The sequence below is a fragment of the Pogona vitticeps genome, chromosome 3 (genome assembly GCF_051106095.1).
Source record: "Pogona vitticeps strain Pit_001003342236 chromosome 3, PviZW2.1, whole genome shotgun sequence".
In the NCBI taxonomy this organism is placed as follows: Eukaryota; Metazoa; Chordata; class Lepidosauria; order Squamata; family Agamidae; genus Pogona; species Pogona vitticeps.
The window spans coordinates 131,784,534-131,801,538 of NC_135785.1; the positions used below are offsets into that span (position 1 = coordinate 131,784,534).

Consider the following 17,005-nt stretch of genomic DNA (forward strand, 5'->3'; position numbering starts at 1 on the left):
AGCAAGTTTGGAAAACTCAGCAGTGGCCAGAGGCTTCAAAAAGATCAGTCTACATCCTAATTCCAACGAAGGGCAGAGCCAAAGAATGCTCCAACTACCATATAGTTGCACTCATTTCACACACTAACATGGATATGCTGAAAATGCTACAAGGTAGGCTTCAGCAGCACAGTGGTGCCTCGACTTACGAACATAATCCCTTCTGGATGATGGTCGCAACTCGAAATGGTTGTAAGTCAAAGCACCATTTCCCATAGGAATGCATTGTAATCCAATTAATCCATTCTGACCGAAGGGGAAAAAATCACCAAAACAACAACACTGCAAGACCTATCGGAAACGTGATTTATTTCTTCTGGACGAAGGGGGGGGGGGAGAAAAGGAACAAACCGTTCAAGGCCCTTCAGAAATACAAAAAACACAAAGCAAAAAGCAGGCAAACCATGCAAGGCCCATCGGAAATGTATAAAAAGCAAAGCAGAAAGGAAGCAAACCATGCAGGACTCATCGGAAATGCAAAAAAAGCAAAGAAGAAAGCAAGCAAACTGTGCAAGATCCATCGGAAGTGCAAAAAGTACAGGCTGGATTTCGAAGGGGCAGAGGAACTGGAGACCAAATTGCTAACATGCCCTGGGATTATGGAGAATCCAGAGAGTTCCTGAAAAACATCTACTTTTGCTTTATTGACTACGCAAAAGCCTTTGACTCTGTGGACCACAGCAAACTATGGCAATTTCTTAAAGAAATGGGAGTGCCTGGCCACCTGATCTATCTCCTGAGAAATCCATATGTGGGACAGGATGCAAGAGTTAGAACTGGCTATGGAACAATTGATTGGTTTAAAATTGGGAAAGGAGTATGAGAGAAATAGAGCTGGTTGTCCCCCAGCTTATTTAAGTTTTATGCAGAATACATCATGCGAAAGGCCGGACTGGAGAAATCCCAAACCGGAATTAAGATTGCCGGAAGAAATATCAACAACCTCCAATATGCAGATGATACCACTCTGATGGCAGAGAGTGAGGAGGACTTAAAGAACCTTGTAATGAGGTTGAAAGAGGAGAGCGTCAAAAATGGTCTGATGCTCAACATCAGAAAAACTAAGATCATGGCCACTGGTCCCATCACCTCCTGGCAAATGGAAGGGGAAGATATGGAAGCAGTAACAGATGTTACTTTCTTGGGCTCCCTGATCACTGCAGATGGTGACAGCAGCCATAAAATTCAAAGATGCCTGCTTCTTGGGAGGAAAGCAATGAGAAACCTAGACAGCATCTTAAAAAGCAGAGACCTCACCAAAGGTCCACATAGAGCTATGGAAGCTCTCACTTCCATAGATGTATGGAAGCGAGAGCTGGACCGTAAAGAAGGCTGACCGCCGAAGAATTGATGCTTTTGAATTGTGGTACTGGACAAGACTCTTGAGAATCCCCCGGTCTGCAAAGAGAACAAACCTATCTATTCTGAAGAATGGTGAGTGCTCACTGAAAGGACAGATCCTGAAGCTGTGGCTCCAATACTTTGGCCATCTCATGAGAAGAGAAATCTCCCTGGAAAAGACCCTGATATTGGGAATTCTTAAAATCTTATGTTTGGTCTTTTGAGCAGCAAACCTGCATAATTATTTTTAGGCCAGAAATACGCTACTTGAGTCCGTTAATTGCCTGAGTTTTGTTCGTCTTGGCAGACTCCAAAATTCATGATTTTTATCTTTGTTTTTCTCTCAGTTAATTGCTAATTTGAACAGACTTGGGAACAGGAGCAAGTGGGACTGCCTGGCTGAGAACCGGCTGATTTAGGAGTACGCTTTGCCCCTGGAACCTGCTGTAGCGGGCCACTCTCAAACCACTACCAATACAGGCCTCCAAGAGCGCTCACTACTATTCTTCACTTGCTGCCACCAACCTATCCTTAGTACTCACAAAGGACAAGTTTTTCTTTCAAACAAATAAAATGTTTATTGATTTGTACAAAATAAAAAGGGTGAATCACAGGTAATAAATCAAGTTGTTAATCATGTTTCTCAATTACTAGATCACACAGACTTTTTCCTCACTGACTATCTCTCTCAAATCTATCTCACTCTCTCAATCAACTTCTCTCATCTTTTCAAACTCTCCCAAACCACTCTTTCACACATCACAGACACCTTATATAATCCAGCTCCTCCCCCTTCTGCATCACCCTCTGTCCTCTCATTGGCTGAGGTTCCCCTGCCCAGCTGTGACGGACAGGTGAGAGCAGAGCTGTATGCCACAATACCTCCCACCTTAACAAGTTGTTTCATGGGGGAAAGCTAAAGTGCTTTCCTCTCATAAACAACAAGGAGCAATACAACAATACATTTATCTTAATAACACTATTACATTTAATAAACATTGTCATAAACATTAAGTAAACCTCTTACCTGCATGTCATTCCCATACATTCATTAACATTTTCAAAGATCATTCATGCATATGCTTAATATTAGACTACAACATAAAAATTATACTTACATCCAATTTCATATGCATACATAACAAATAACATATATCAGTGGGTACATGTACAACAAACTTTTAATACTTTCGCCATTCTATGAGTCTATTTTTCTTCTTCAGTCTTCTGGTCTTCTAGAGAGGGCATCTGCAGCACAGTTCTGAGTCCCTTTAATCACTCGAACCTCAAAATCAAAGTTCTACAGGGTCAAAGCCCATCTCATCAGCTTGCTGTTGTTGGCTTTGATAGTCCTTAACCACAATAGTGGGGAATGATCAGTACACAGGACAAAATGTCTTCCCCAGATGTATGGCTTAAGTTTTTGCACCGCATACACAATTGCAAGACACTCTTTCTCGATGGTGGACAGATGTTTCTCACCTCCCTGCAGCTTCTTACTCAGGTACGCCACTGGATGCAGATCTCCATCGTCGTCACTCTGGCACAGCACGGCTCCTAACCCGGAGTTGGATGCATCGGTAAAGATGGTAAACTCGCGCTGGAAATCAGGAGCTCTCAAGACTGGGTTGGTTATCAACGCCTCCTTCAGCTTCTCGAACGCCTCCTCGCAGCTGCTGGACCACTGGATACAGTCAGCACTCTTCTTGCGTGTTAAGTCTGTTAAAGGAGCTACTATCTCGCTGAAGCTAGGAATAAATCTCCTATAATAGCCTACCAGCCCAAGAAAAGATCTGACTTTTTTCTTGGTGGTGGGTCTAGGCAGTTACTTATAGCTTCCACTTTAGCTTCCAGGGGTTTAATCCTACCTCCTCCTACTACATAACCTAAATACTTCAATTCGGGGCTACCCAGCTGGCATTTGCTCGCTTTCACTGTTAGCCCAGCTGCTATTAATCTTTGCAGCACTGCATCTAAGTGACACAGGTGATCTTTCCAGGTGTGGCTAAAAATACCTCTGTCAATATAAGCCACTGTGAAATCACTAAGTCCCTGTAAAGTTTGGTCCATAAGTCTTTGAAAAGTTGCCGGTGAGTTTCTTAGACCAAAACTCAAAACACGGAATTCGTATAGACCAAAAGGGCTACAAAAGGCTGTTTTCTCCTGGTCTTTGGGGTCAATTCTCACTTGCCAAAATCCTTTCGTTAGGTCTAGGCAGGAAATATATTGACATCCCCCTATGGTCTCTATTAGGTTGTCTAATCTGGACATAGGATATGCATCCGGCTTGGTGACATGATTCAGCTTCCTATAATCAACACAAAATCGAATACTGCCATTTGGCTTGTCAACCAAGACTATAGGAGCAGACCAAGGGCTGGATGAAGGAACAATGTTTTCTTTCAGCATATCATCTAGCTCCTTGCACACCTTCTCAACATATGGCCCAGTGACTCTGTATGGAGTAACTGATTGTGGGGGTGCATCTCCAGTATCAATCTTGTGCACCACTCCCTTGGCTAACCCAGGTTTGCTGGAGAAAACCTGTCTGTACTTTGTAACCAAGGTCCTCAATTCACACTGTTGCTCATGGGAAAGTACAGGGCTGATTCTGACATCTTCAGGGTTATATATTGTTTCCCCCTTCCTTCCCAATAGGGTAAGTCATGTTTCTCATTGTCAGCTTCCTTCATGGCAAACAACACTCTGTTCTCTTCCCTATAATATGGTTTGATCATATTATCATGAACCACCCTCCTGCCTGGTTCCCCATCTTCCTTAATGACATAATTAAGGTCGTTCATTTTGGCAATAATTCTAAATGGTCCTGCCCAATTTAGTTGTAATTTGTTCCCTTTGAGAGGTCTTAGCACAAGCACCTCATCTCCAGGATTTAAACTTCTTTCCCTGGCTTTTCTGTCATACCAGACTTTTTGCTTATTTTTCTGCCCTTGTAAATTCTCAGCAGCCATTTCTAAATTTCTTTTCAGAGTGTTCATCAGGTTGTCTAAATACGATATTACGCTCAGGATCAGACTCTTGTTAGGGGCTGTGCTGCAGAATTAGCTGGAGTTTTTACGGATATTTTCAATCTATCCTTGTTGCAGTGTTCTGTCCCCACTTGCCTGAAGACATCTATTATAGTGCCAGTCCCGAAGCAGTCAGCTGTGGTATCTCCCAATGATTATAGACCAGTAGCTTTAACATCTGTTATTATGAAATGTTTTGAGAGATTGGTGCTGGATTACATTAAGGCTAGTCTTCCACCTTCTTTGGATCCATGGCAATTTGCATACAGGAGAAATAGATCTACTGATGATGCTGTGTCCATCGTACTCCATACTGTATTGAGCCACTTAGAACAACAGGGAACTTATGCGAGGCTGTTGTTTGTGGATTATAGCTCTGCTTTTAACACCATTCTACCAAATAGGTTGTTTTTAAAAATGATCAACCTGGGATTACCTCAGGAGATCTGCATGTGGATAAAGGATTTTCTGACAGATAGGCCACAGTCAGTAAAGATGGGATCCCACCATTCTTCTACCCTGGTAGTAAGTACAGGAGCTCCCCAGGGCTGCGTGCTGAGTCCCTTCCTCTATTCCCTGTACACACATGATTGCACCCCACTATATAACACCAATGCAATTATTAAATTTGCGGATGATACGACAGTGGTGGGACTCATAAATAAGAACAATGAGTCTGCTTATAGAAAGGAAGTACAAAGATTGATACTATGGTGTAAAGAAAATCATCTCACACTTAACATCAAAAAAACTAAAGAACTCATAATTGATTTTAGGAGGAAGAGAAATGTACATTTACCACTGTACATAAACGGTGAGGAAGTGGAGAGAGTTGGTAGTTTTAAATTTCTGGGTACCTCTCATGGACTATAAATGCCAACATGCTAATAAAGAAGGCACAGAAGAGGCTGTATTTCCTGAGAATGCTCGGGAAGTTAAATTTATCACAGCATTTACTTCTGTCCTACTACCGTAGCACCATTGAGAGTGTCCTAACTTATGGCATTCTGGCATGGTTTGGGAGTAGCTCTGTAGCGGACAAAAAAGCTCTACAGAGAACCATTAAAATTGCCCAGAATATCATCGGGCTCCAGCTACCAACCCTGGATGACATCTTCACATCCCGCTGTCTGAGGAAGTCACACAGCATCCTGAGAGACTCTTCCCATCCTGCTTATAACTTTTTTGAACTGTTACCGTCTGGCAGAAGATATAGAACAATTAAGACTCGGACCACACGTTTTCTAAATAGTTTTTATCCTAGAGCTATAATTGCAATTAATAATGAGCTTAAAGACCACCAGTAGTGAATAATTAGTTGGACTGTGTTACTTGGCCTGAGGTGTAGATGTTTGTATTTTTAGTGGGGGACTTCTAGTGGGTGGGGAATGTTTGGGGAATGTTATGTGTGTGCATGTGTCTGGTCTCTGGGTGTCTGTGAATTTCGTTGTATGGTATACTGTGTATATACTTACAATGACAATAAATTTTATGATGATGATGATGATGATGATGATGATGATTAATTATTATTATTATTATTATTATTATTATTATTATTATTATTATTATTATTATTATTATTATTATTATTATTATTATTATTATTATTATTATTATTATTTTCTCCCAACTTTGTCTAAGTAAGTCAAGGGGTCCTCTCACTTTTCTCCCAAACAGTAATTCTAAAGGACTAAATCCTGTACTGTCTTGGGGTACAGACCTATATGCATATAACAGAAGTTGTATTCTCTGATCCCAGTTGTAAGGATTCTCAGCAGAATAGGCCCTAATCATGCGCATCAGGGTACCATTAAATCTCTCTGTGAGCCTGTTAGTTTGCAGGTGATATGGGGAAATATTTAAATGTTTGATCCCACATATTTGCCACAGTCTCTACATGAGATTTGAGGTGAAAGATGTCCCTAAGTCAGTTACTATTTCTGACGCGAAGCCCATTCAACTCATATAACTCAGCAGGGCATCAACCACAGTATGAGTCTCAATATTCCTCAGAGGAATGGCCTCTGGGTATTGTGTGGCATGGTCCACAATGGTCAGAATAAATCTGTTCCCCCTTTGGGTGACTCTAGGCAATGGTCCTATAATATCCACGCCAATATATTGGAATGGGATAGAAATCACTAGTAAAGGGCATAGCTTCGCTTTTGTTTTATCATTACTATTACCCTGTCTTTGACAAACATCACAACTCTGACAAAATTTTTAATCTGCCTTCCCATCTCAGGCCAGTAGAAATTTTGTGATATTCTTTGCTTGGTTTTATTAATGCCTAGATATGCAGAAAATACATCTGAGTGTCCCCTTTCTAATATTTGCTGGCGATATTTCAAAGGAACCACTAACTGTTCTAATCCTTACAACTGGGATCAGAGAATACAACCCCTTTCTTGGGGTTCCTTAGAGACTCTCGGTACAATAAGCCCTGTTCAAGGTGGAACCTCTCAGGTCTTTCAGGGGATAACTTTATTTCAGAAACGTTCTCAAAGCATTGTTTCAGTGTGGAATCTGCTTTCTGTTCCTGACTGAACATATTGCTTTGGGGAATATTAGGTTGAAATATGTCAGCTGAGTTACTACTGTCAGGCATTCCCTTCCTCTGACTGTCACTCCCTTCCTCAGCTGCCTCTGCTTTCTCTTGTTGGGAACGTGTTATAACTAAAACCCTCTTTACATGCTCAGAGAGGTCATTTCCAATTAAAACTGCTGCTGGCACCTGTGAAGAAATTCCCATTCTCCAAGGTCCTTCCCATCCCTGGTACCTAATGTGTATCTCAGCCACAGGCAAGATGACAGCTTTTCCGCCAATTCCCTTCACAAACATGTTTTCCCCTTTTGAGATGTATTTCTGAGGTACTATATCAGGGTGACATAGGGTGACTTGTGAACATGAGTCTCTCAAAGCCATGTACAGTGGTGCCTCGCATAGCGATGTTAATTGGTTCAAAAAAAACATCGCTATGTGAAACCATCGCTATGCGAAACACCATTTCCCATAGGAATGCATTGGAAACCGGTTAATCCGTTCCAATTGGAACGGATTGCCATCGTTAAGCGAAAAAACCCATAGGAAACATCGCTAAGCGAAACAATGTATCCTCCATTGGAATGTATTGAAGCTGACTCAATACATTTTAAGGGCTTTGCGAAGTCAATTTTTGCAATTTTAAATGTGTCATACAAGAGGCAAAAATGGTTTTAAATGCTTGGATTAGCTTCTGCACCCTCTAAAATGGATGCAAAAGTTAATTTGGCTTTGATCTGACTTTTCATTAATTTATGGTGAATTTTTTCCCCCCAACTTTTGACAGCTGTCAAAATCTGACAGCTCCATTATTTCCTATGGGGGAAGAAAAAATTCACAAAAAATTAATGAAGACTCAGCAACTGTTCTAAATTCTTGGGTTCGTTAGAGGACCCCCTAAGTTGTGTGCAAATCTGATTTGGCTTTGATCTGAACTTTCGTTAATTTTTTGTAAATTGTTTTCTCCCCCATAGGAAAGCATGGAGCTGTCAGATTTTGACAGGTCCATTGGTTCCTATGGGCCAAAAAAAAAATATTCACAAAAAATTAACGAAAAGTCAGATCAAAGCCAAATCAGGTCTGCACATGACTTAAGGGGTCCTCTAACGAATCCAAGCATTTAGAACCGTTTTTGACCCTTCTAAGACACTTTTTAAATTGAAAAAAAAACATCGTTAAGTGAAGCAGGGGACCTAAAATCGCATTCGTTATGCGAAGCATGGTCCCAAACTTCGCTACGCGAAAATCGCCCATAGGAAACATCGTTATGCGATGCATATTATTTTCTTAAAAAACACATCGTTATGCGAATTCATCGCTAAACGAGGCAATCGTTAAGCGAGGCACCACTGTATTTATTATCAAAGATATAAATATGGTCCCCAGCTGTTTGAAATAACTCTTGGTTTATTTTAATTAAAAAGCAAAGTCTAACTTCTGCCAAAGGGAAATCAGGTTCAATATTATCAGTTTGTGTGGAGAGTTCAGCTGGTGTTGCCATAGCGACTGACTCCTCCCTTGGTGGGTCAACCTGTTCCTGCTGCACACAGTATACCACTTTAGGCTTACTTAAATTCCCTTTTTGTGGTCCAAATTCTCTATTTTTACCACACTGGGATGCAATATGCCCCTTTTCATTACACCGAAAACAAGTCCTAACGTTCCATTTATCATTCCCAGCACCCTTAACTCCTTTTCCCTCCAAATTTTGGTTTCTGGCTTGGTTCTGGTCTGAGGGCTTCCCAAAAAATGGCCTCCAACCTTCTGCTGGTTCTTAAATTGTCCTCTGGGCAATTTATTTGCGTCCTCCCCCACTTTTCTCACCACCTTTCCCTCATAACCACTTGGTTTACTGATCTGGGAAATAAAACCAGCAATCTCCCCTGCCTCGCTCAAATTTAGGAGTCTCTTGTCCTTGACTAAATATTTCAGTTCTCCAGGTAAGAGAGAATAAAACTGCTCCAATCCAAAAATATTTTTAAGGTCTTCTACTGTCTCAACTTTTTCCTGTACCAGGACTCAACTTTTTCCTGTACCAGGCTGAATCCGGACAAGACGGAGGTCTTGAGGGTGGGAGGCCCTTCCGTCAGCGGCATAGGTGACTCCTTCTCCTTTGGAGGGACGACCCTTGCCGCAAAGAGTGAGGTCCGCAGCTTGGGAATACATCTGGACCCGGCGCTTACCATGGAAACCCAGGTGGCGTCCGTGGTCCGCTCCGCCTATTTTCATCTATGGCGGATTGCCCAGCTGCGACCATATCTTGATCGGGGGGCCCTCACTACTCTAGTCCATGCACTCGCAATCTCGAGATTAGATCATTGTAATGCACTCTACGTGGGGCTGCCTTTGAGGCTGACGCAGAAACTTCAGATGGTCCACAATGCAGCAGCCAGGCTCCTTAGTGGGGTGAGAAAACACCAGCATATCTCCCCCACCCTGGCTGCTTTGCACTGGTTGCCCATCCGTTTCCGCGTTGACTTCAAAGTGCTAATGATCACTTATAAAGCCCTAAACGATTTGAGACCTCAATATTTGGCAGATTGTCTTCTCCCACCGAGATCTACCCAAATCACCCGACATAGCCAGCATGGGCGGCTGAGGGGTCTGACGCTGAGAGAAGCCCGGAAGGAAAAAACAAGAAACTGGGCCTTCTCAGCGGTGGCTCCTCGGCTGTGGAATGCCCTCCCAACAGAAATTCGGCTGGCACCCTCGCTGGGTGTTTTTAAAAGCCAGTTAAAAACTTGGTTATTCAAGAAGGCCTCCCCTCCAGTCAATTAAGTCTTTCTCTCTTTTTTTTCTTTGCTATTCCATCTTGGTAATCCTCTCTTTAAATTAATTGTTTTAAATTGAAATTTGTAATTTTATGATTTTACATATTTTGATACTGTTTTGTTTTATTTTGTAAGCCGCCCCGAGTAGACATGGTCTAGAGGGGCGGGGTAAAAATCAAATAAATAAATAAATAAATAAATAAATACCAGCCATTTGTCCAGATATCTGGCCAAGTTTGCCCCCAACTGAGAGTAAGACTCATCAGGTTTCTTGGTCAGAGACCTGAATTTCTGTCTCAACTGTTCTGAATTTATGCCATACCTGGCAAACACTAACTTTTTGAACTTATCATAATTTTTAATTAATTCCAAAGGCATCTCTGCATAGATCTCGGCCAGACCTCCACTAATTTGGGATCTCAAGACAATAATTCTTTCCGAATCCCTCACATAAAAATCTTCACACGCTCTTTCAAACATCACCAGAAATGATTCTGGATCATCCCCTTTTCTAAAGACAGGGAATCTTTTTAGATCTGCCTTTGACAACTGTCTCCCCTCAGAGTCATCTCTGCCATTGTTGTTATTGTTATTGTTGGCCTGAACTTCCAGTTCTAGTCTCCTAAGTTCAAAAGCCATTCTCTCTTTATCCAGGGCAATTTTCTCCCTCTCTAAGGCCCATTTGTCTTTCCTCAGCTTTTGCCTTCATTTCAAGCTCCAGTTTCCACTTTCTGAACTCTGTTGGGTCTTCCCTTGAGGTCTCTCTCTCGTGATCTGAGGTAAATCCCTCCTCAGCATCCCCATTTTCATTATCTGACCCAACTGCCATTTCACTAGGCACTTGCTCAGCTTTCTTTCCCCTGGTTAAAGGCATGTTCCTTTCCTCAGGCTTATATTTCAATTTTCAGGCCTCGTTTTAAAAAGCACACTTTTTTCCTGTCAGTGAGAGTCTCTGTGTTATAATGTTGCTGCTTTCCCCAGCACTCATCCACTGGTAAGCTAGCTACCGTGTTTAGGCCTCTGCCCCCAGCTAGGCCTCTTGCCACAGACAGAGCTTCTTTTCCCTGCCTCAGGCAACAAAACAACTTGAATTACCAGCTTCCCCTATCCCAGGTTTAGCTGATTTGAGCCCCCTTAGCTTATCTGCCCTTGGCTCCGCTTTGTCCCCTCAGAGTTCTCCCCTTGAACTCAGGACAAGCTAGCCAACCTGCCACAGATTTCTGCTTTGGGCAACTCACTCCCCAGAAATGATTACTGTCGTAAAAGCGAGCTTCCTAAGAAACTGCTTTTACACGGAACAGAGAGGTGTCCAGAATGATCAGTTCCTTATCAGGTAAAACTGGGTCCTTCAATTTTACCCTAGGCAACTGTTTCACCCCTTCTCCCAAGTCTGATCCGATTTTTAAATAAACAACTTCCTCTCTTATAGGTAGGACCCTAAATTGGTAGCATAAACGTGGCCTGATTAAACAAATCAGTAGCTTATGGTCTATTGCAAGAAGCCAACATTCAGACAATCAGCCTTTTTATATTTTATTAGAAAAATAGAGTTTAGCTATAAATGAATTTAAATGAGCAAAACATGACATCTTTACATAAACCATCATTTCCAACATACCCCAGCCATCACCACAAGACATTTTCCTCTATAAAAACCCAAAATAACAAATAAGCTAACTACATTTCCAAACAGAGTTCTATCTTACTGTTAATTTGAAAAATATGATCCTTTTGTAGTTTTTCTCTGGCGTTCATTCCTCTGGGCAGGAATTCTCTTGCTGCGTTCGGGCAGACGTCCGGGCTGTCTCTCCGTCCATCTTCCTCTCTCTGCTTTTCACCCATCTTTCTTAAATTAAAAAGTTATGTCCTTGTCCGACGGAGTTTAGATAAGATAAAGGTCATCTTGCTCTTCTTGACTTTTTTTTTCTTCTGCTGAAGAAGAACTGACCTTGTACATTTTTTCCTCTAATTAGCACCTGGACACAAGCGGATTTCTAGCTTTTTCGTTGCTGCTCTGAAATAAATCCTATGATATACATCTCTATTCTATTTTCATAATCAAATTCATGACAGTTACCACAGAGCCAGAGTCCCTATCTCAGTCCCCCAATCTGAGTGTAAGCGCCCTCCTACTAGACTTTCTTCCCGCGAGACAAGTCCTAGGAGGTTACCCACACGTCCACTCAGACGTCATTGACTAAAGATCCGCTCTGGGCACCTTTCCAGACCAAGGCCTTACTGGACCACTTCGTATCCCACACGCTGGACACCAATTTATGTAGCGGGCCACTCTCAAGCCTCTACCAATACAGGCCTCCCAAGTGCACTCACTACTATTCTTCACTTGCTGCCACCAACCTATCCTTTGTTACTCACAAGGGACAAGTTTTTCTTTCAAACAAATAAAGTGTTTATTGATTTGTACAAAATAAAAAGGGTGAATCACAGGTAATAAATCAAGTTGTTAATCATGTTTCTCAATTACTAGATTACACAGACTTTCCCCTCACTATCTCTCTCAAATCTATCTCACTCAATCAACTTCTCTCATCTTTCAAACTCTCCAATACTCTCTGTCTTTCACATATCACAGACACCTTATATAATCCAGCTCCTCCCCCTTTTGCATCACCCTCCATCCTCTCATTGGCTGAGGTTCCCCTGCCCAGCTGTGACGGAAGAGCTGTATGCCACACCTGCCTACTTTCTTCCCAAATCTGACTTCAAATTAGGAAAAAGTTCCTTCATTCCCTGGACATTAAGAGGGCTCTTGTTTACTATCTCTCCCGGTCAGCATCGTTTCGGTCCTCGCAGAGACTGTTTGTTTCTTTCTACAGGCAATTGAAAGGTCACCTGTGTCACCACGGATGTTCTCCAGATGGATAGTTACCACAATAAAGTTGGCATATGAACTAGCTCATACGTCTCTGCCTGCTAGTATTCGAGCCCACTCTACTAGGGCAGTCGCTTCCTCCACAGCCTTCCTTAGAGGGGTAGACCTGGCAGATGTCTGCAAGGCTGCTACATCGTCCATGCCTCTCACCTTTGTGGTCCACTACCACCTAGATGTTCGGGTGAAGGCAGAAGCTGCCGTGGGGAGAGCAGTCCTTGCTTCTGTCTTATTGTGACACCCACCACCTGGTAAGGCAGCTTGTTAGTCACCCATTAGTGTGCATTCACAGAGATCACGAAGAAGAAAGAGAAGTTGCCTATCTGTAACTCTGGTTCTTTGAGTGGTCATCTGTGAATTCACAATTCTCACCTGTCCTCCCTGCTGTTCATCACGTGTGCCATATATCATGCTGAGCAGCGGTGGACAGTTCTACAGAACTGAGGCACTTGGTGCTGGGGGTGGAGTTATAGCCGGTGTGTGGGAGGTCCTGGCACCATGTGCTTAAGCTCTAGAAGATTCCAAAGCTGCTCTGCTCAGGCACAGATTAACCCATTATTGTGAATTCAGAGATGACCACTCAAAGAACCAGAGTTACAGGTAGGTAACTTCTGTTTCTTCAGATACACGTTATACATAAGCAAGTCGTCATCTTCTCTCAGTACATACTTCTTTTCTCTTGCTGTATCGTTACTACTTTCTCTACCTATTGTCCCAACCAGCTCTATTTCTCTCAGTATCTGTTCCCTCTCTCTCTGACTAACCAGCCCTATCTGACTCTTCCTTCTCCCACCAAGCCTCATATAGCTGCTGACTCCGCCTCTCCAGTCCTCTCATAGTTTCATGCGAAGCAGCTCATGAATATGAATGGCATGAGTGATGTGGGCAATCGCCACACTAGGGAACATTAGAAGCGTTTGAGGCAGCTAGCTTCAAATCTTCCATAGTACATATTGAAGTATACAGACATACGTAGATGTGATGGTGTCCATTACTTTCTGCACTTGCAACTGCATTGGTGCAAAAATCCAATTTTCTTGGGTTCACTTTGGTGATGCAACTCCCATAGCTTATAAAGTGACTTCCAAGTAAGTAAGCATAAATAAAATCCTATGTGGTTGGTAGCTAGACTTTCTTGGGATTCGATCTGTTTCAACATGTGGGTAGTTCTTTCTTTGATACTGAAAGATATTAAAGTGGTGTAGCTGAAAGAGTAATGGAATATAACTTTTAAGGCTTGGGTTCGAATCTCTTCATTCTCTGGGTTGAAATCCCTGCTCAGCCATGGAAACTTACTGGGATGGTCACTTTCAATCAGTGTCCCCCCCTGCAGAAAATGATACCAGAATTCTTGGATTATGTTTCCTTGAGCGTATATGATGATTAAGTTGTAATGAGTATTAAAGTAGTGGGCAAATGAACATTTTTGGAACAAAAGAATGTGCAATATCACATGACACAAAGCAGCCAGATTCTAACTGACTGGAGATTTGCTGCTGCTGCAGGTCCTATTTGGGAGATGAGGGTCTTGGTCTGTGAGGACTAATTAAATGCAGACCTTAAAACAAGGTTGCAGACTTGATAGTAGAGTGGTGCCTCAACTTACAAACTTAATCCGTTCCAGAAGATGGTCGTATCTTGAAATGGTCATAAGTTGAAGCATCATTTCCCATAGGAATGCATTGAAACGCGATTAATCCTTTCTGGCCAGAAAAAAATTCACCAAAACACACACACACACACAAACCCAAAACCACTGCAAGACCCATGAGAAACGTGATTAATCCATTCCAACCAAAGGGGGGAAAACACCTGAAAAGCAAAGAAACCCTGCAAGACCCATCAGAAAGGCAAAAAAAGAAAAAAAGAAAAAAGAAAACCAAAAAGCAAACAAACCCTGCAAGACCCATCAGAAATGGGGGGAAAAAACCCCAAAACAAACTAACCCTGCAAGACTGATCGGAAATTGGGGGGCGACCCAAAAAGCAAAGAAACCCTGCAAGACCCATTGGAAATGGGGGAAAAAACCCGATAAGCAAACAAACCCTGCAAGATCCATTAGAAATGGGGAAAAAAACCCAAAAAGCAAGCAAACCCTGCAAGACCAATCGGAAACACGAAAATAAACAAAAAAAACAAAGACTGCAAGACCCATCACAGGAGAGAAACATAACCTCCCCAGCTCAAAACCACGCAGCAAACCCCATCCAGAACAGGCAGTTTTTAAAAAGCAGAGAACAGCACCTTACCAAGCAGTCCAAAGCCGCCTCCAAATGTGCACTCTAACCGCTGGGGCGAAAGAGCTACAAAGAAGCAGCCTCTTTGCCACCAATGGTTAGCAGTTTGAATTCCTCGCCTTTTCCCCTACCTTTTTTCCGATCACAACTCAAAGCTTCAGTTGGAAGACGAAGCAAAATTTTGCGGCCAGAGCTGGTCGTAACTCGAATTGGTCATAAATTGGGACATTCGTAGGTTGAGGCACCACCGTATAATAATATCTTCTATCACTTAAAGTCAGAAAAAGTAATTAGTAGAAGAAATGGTGCTGGAACTCATTTCCATGGAGGGAGGGAGGAAATAAGGAAAGAACCCTGCGAAAGGCTTAGTGTGTTACAAAATTATATTTTCATGACATCTGTGGTAGGACTGGGATTATATTCGTATGGCTATGGAAGTGCTCTTGTGACAAAAATAACAAAGATAGTTGAAAATGATTGTGTTTTCTTTGAAAACTGGCTAATATTAATTCAAAAGACCAACTTTTATAGTTTCACACAAAATAGATAAAAGCTAATTGGTATAATTAAAGTTGTCTTTGTTCTTTGCAGTTAGAAGGTCCATGTGTTCTTCAGATCCAAAAAGTTCGCAATATAGCTGCACCAAAGGACAACGAAGAATCACAGTCTGCTCCCAGAATGCTGCGTTTGCAAATGACTGATGGGCACACAAACTGCACTGCGATAGAATATAATTACATGTCAAAAATAAGGTAAACAACACTTATTTTTGCTTTTCAGTGATTCTTAAACATTTTACATGTCAGAAATTTCAAATACAATTAAATATACAGAACATACCTGTTTGTAAGGTCTTTTGAAGGAAAAGATTCTGGAAATGAAGATATTTCCTCTATAAAATCTTATTCACATTCTATTTGCTTGTTTATCTTTGTTGTATTGCTCCAAAACCAAAGAGAACTTTTCCCTGTAATTTAGCAATTAGCTATCTTTCTGTAGAAGATGAAGAAGTGGTTTGATCTTTAATAAAAATTGAAGTAAATAGAAAACTTTAGCATTTGTATGTTTACCAAAACTAGAATTACAATTTTGCTCCAGACTCCTTCAGCAACTTTGTGAGGATGTTTATTATGTACATTCATGTAATGGATTTAGGAGGAAGGATTTCTATGACATTTCAAATTTCTCTCCAACCTACATTTGAATCCATAAACAAATTCAAACATGTTTATGGATAATCTGGCCTTTCTCACCAGATTACTCATAAACATGTTCAAACTCACCCATAAGCTGAAACATGGAGAAAAAATGTGACATATGAAATCCTCCCCCTAATTGAAAATCTACCTGGCAAGCTGATCCAGTAGCTTTAAGTGATTGTTAAGGCGTGTGCAAAGCTCTTACTTTCACTGACTAAACAAAGGTGAAATGTTATTTGTAAGAAATGTAGGCAACTTTGGCCAGTGAGAAGTGTTACAGTGCAGAACATTTTTGCTATTTAATAGTTCATAAATGAAAGCAATGGTACTTCCCTCTAAACAGGTGATTTAATAGTAATAATTGAAGACTAACCAGCTTCCAGGCTCCAGTTTTTAGAGCCCCAGCCCCATTCATAGGAGTGCCAATTCTCTGGAAAAGAAGCCTGAAGCCTCCATTTCTTCTCACCCAACACTGTTTTCATGCTTCCTTTCCACTGTTACTAATTTTCATTTCTTTTTTGAAATGTGTCCCTCCTCATTCTTCTCTTTCATAGAGGCACTCTCAATAGGAGTAAGTTCTAACTTCCTTGTAGAGGGTCTTCAACATCCCTGTGTGTATGCGACAAGTAATAGAGAGGAACCTTCCACACTGCTTACTCATCAAACATCCTGCATGGGTTTCAGGCAGTGTGCATGGATCAAATGCCCTAGCTCTGCATACCAAACATTAGGCACCATGGGTGAGAGGAATTTTGAAAGGTTTTGGTGCTATCATGGATCTCCTTGGTTTCACTGCTGGAGGGAGGACTTTGGGAGGAAAATGGTAGAGACTGGAGATGAGCTAGAAGAGTAGCTCGAGTGTGTGCTGGCCAGGTTAATGAATTTGCCTCCCAGATGGACTGCTTTAATCTCACTCCTGAGTGGAGCATGGATGGGGATTTTTAAACCATTATT

General features: G+C 41.7%; 1 protein-coding gene across 7 annotated transcripts in view; it reads left to right on the forward strand.

Moving 5' to 3' along the window:
• TDRD3 (tudor domain containing 3) overlaps positions 1 to 17,005 on the forward strand; it is a 267,090-nt gene that overhangs the window by 46,319 nt on the left and 203,766 nt on the right. For all 7 annotated transcript variants that reach the window (XR_013543718.1, XR_013543717.1, XR_013543713.1 and 4 more), the window contains one exon: positions 15,444 to 15,604. Coding sequence is in view for 2 of the 7 variants with exons in the window: in XM_020792506.3 (XP_020648165.2) it covers positions 15,444 to 15,604 (161 nt within the window). In the remaining 5 variants the exon portion in view is untranslated. The remainder of the gene's footprint in view (positions 1 to 15,443; positions 15,605 to 17,005) is intronic.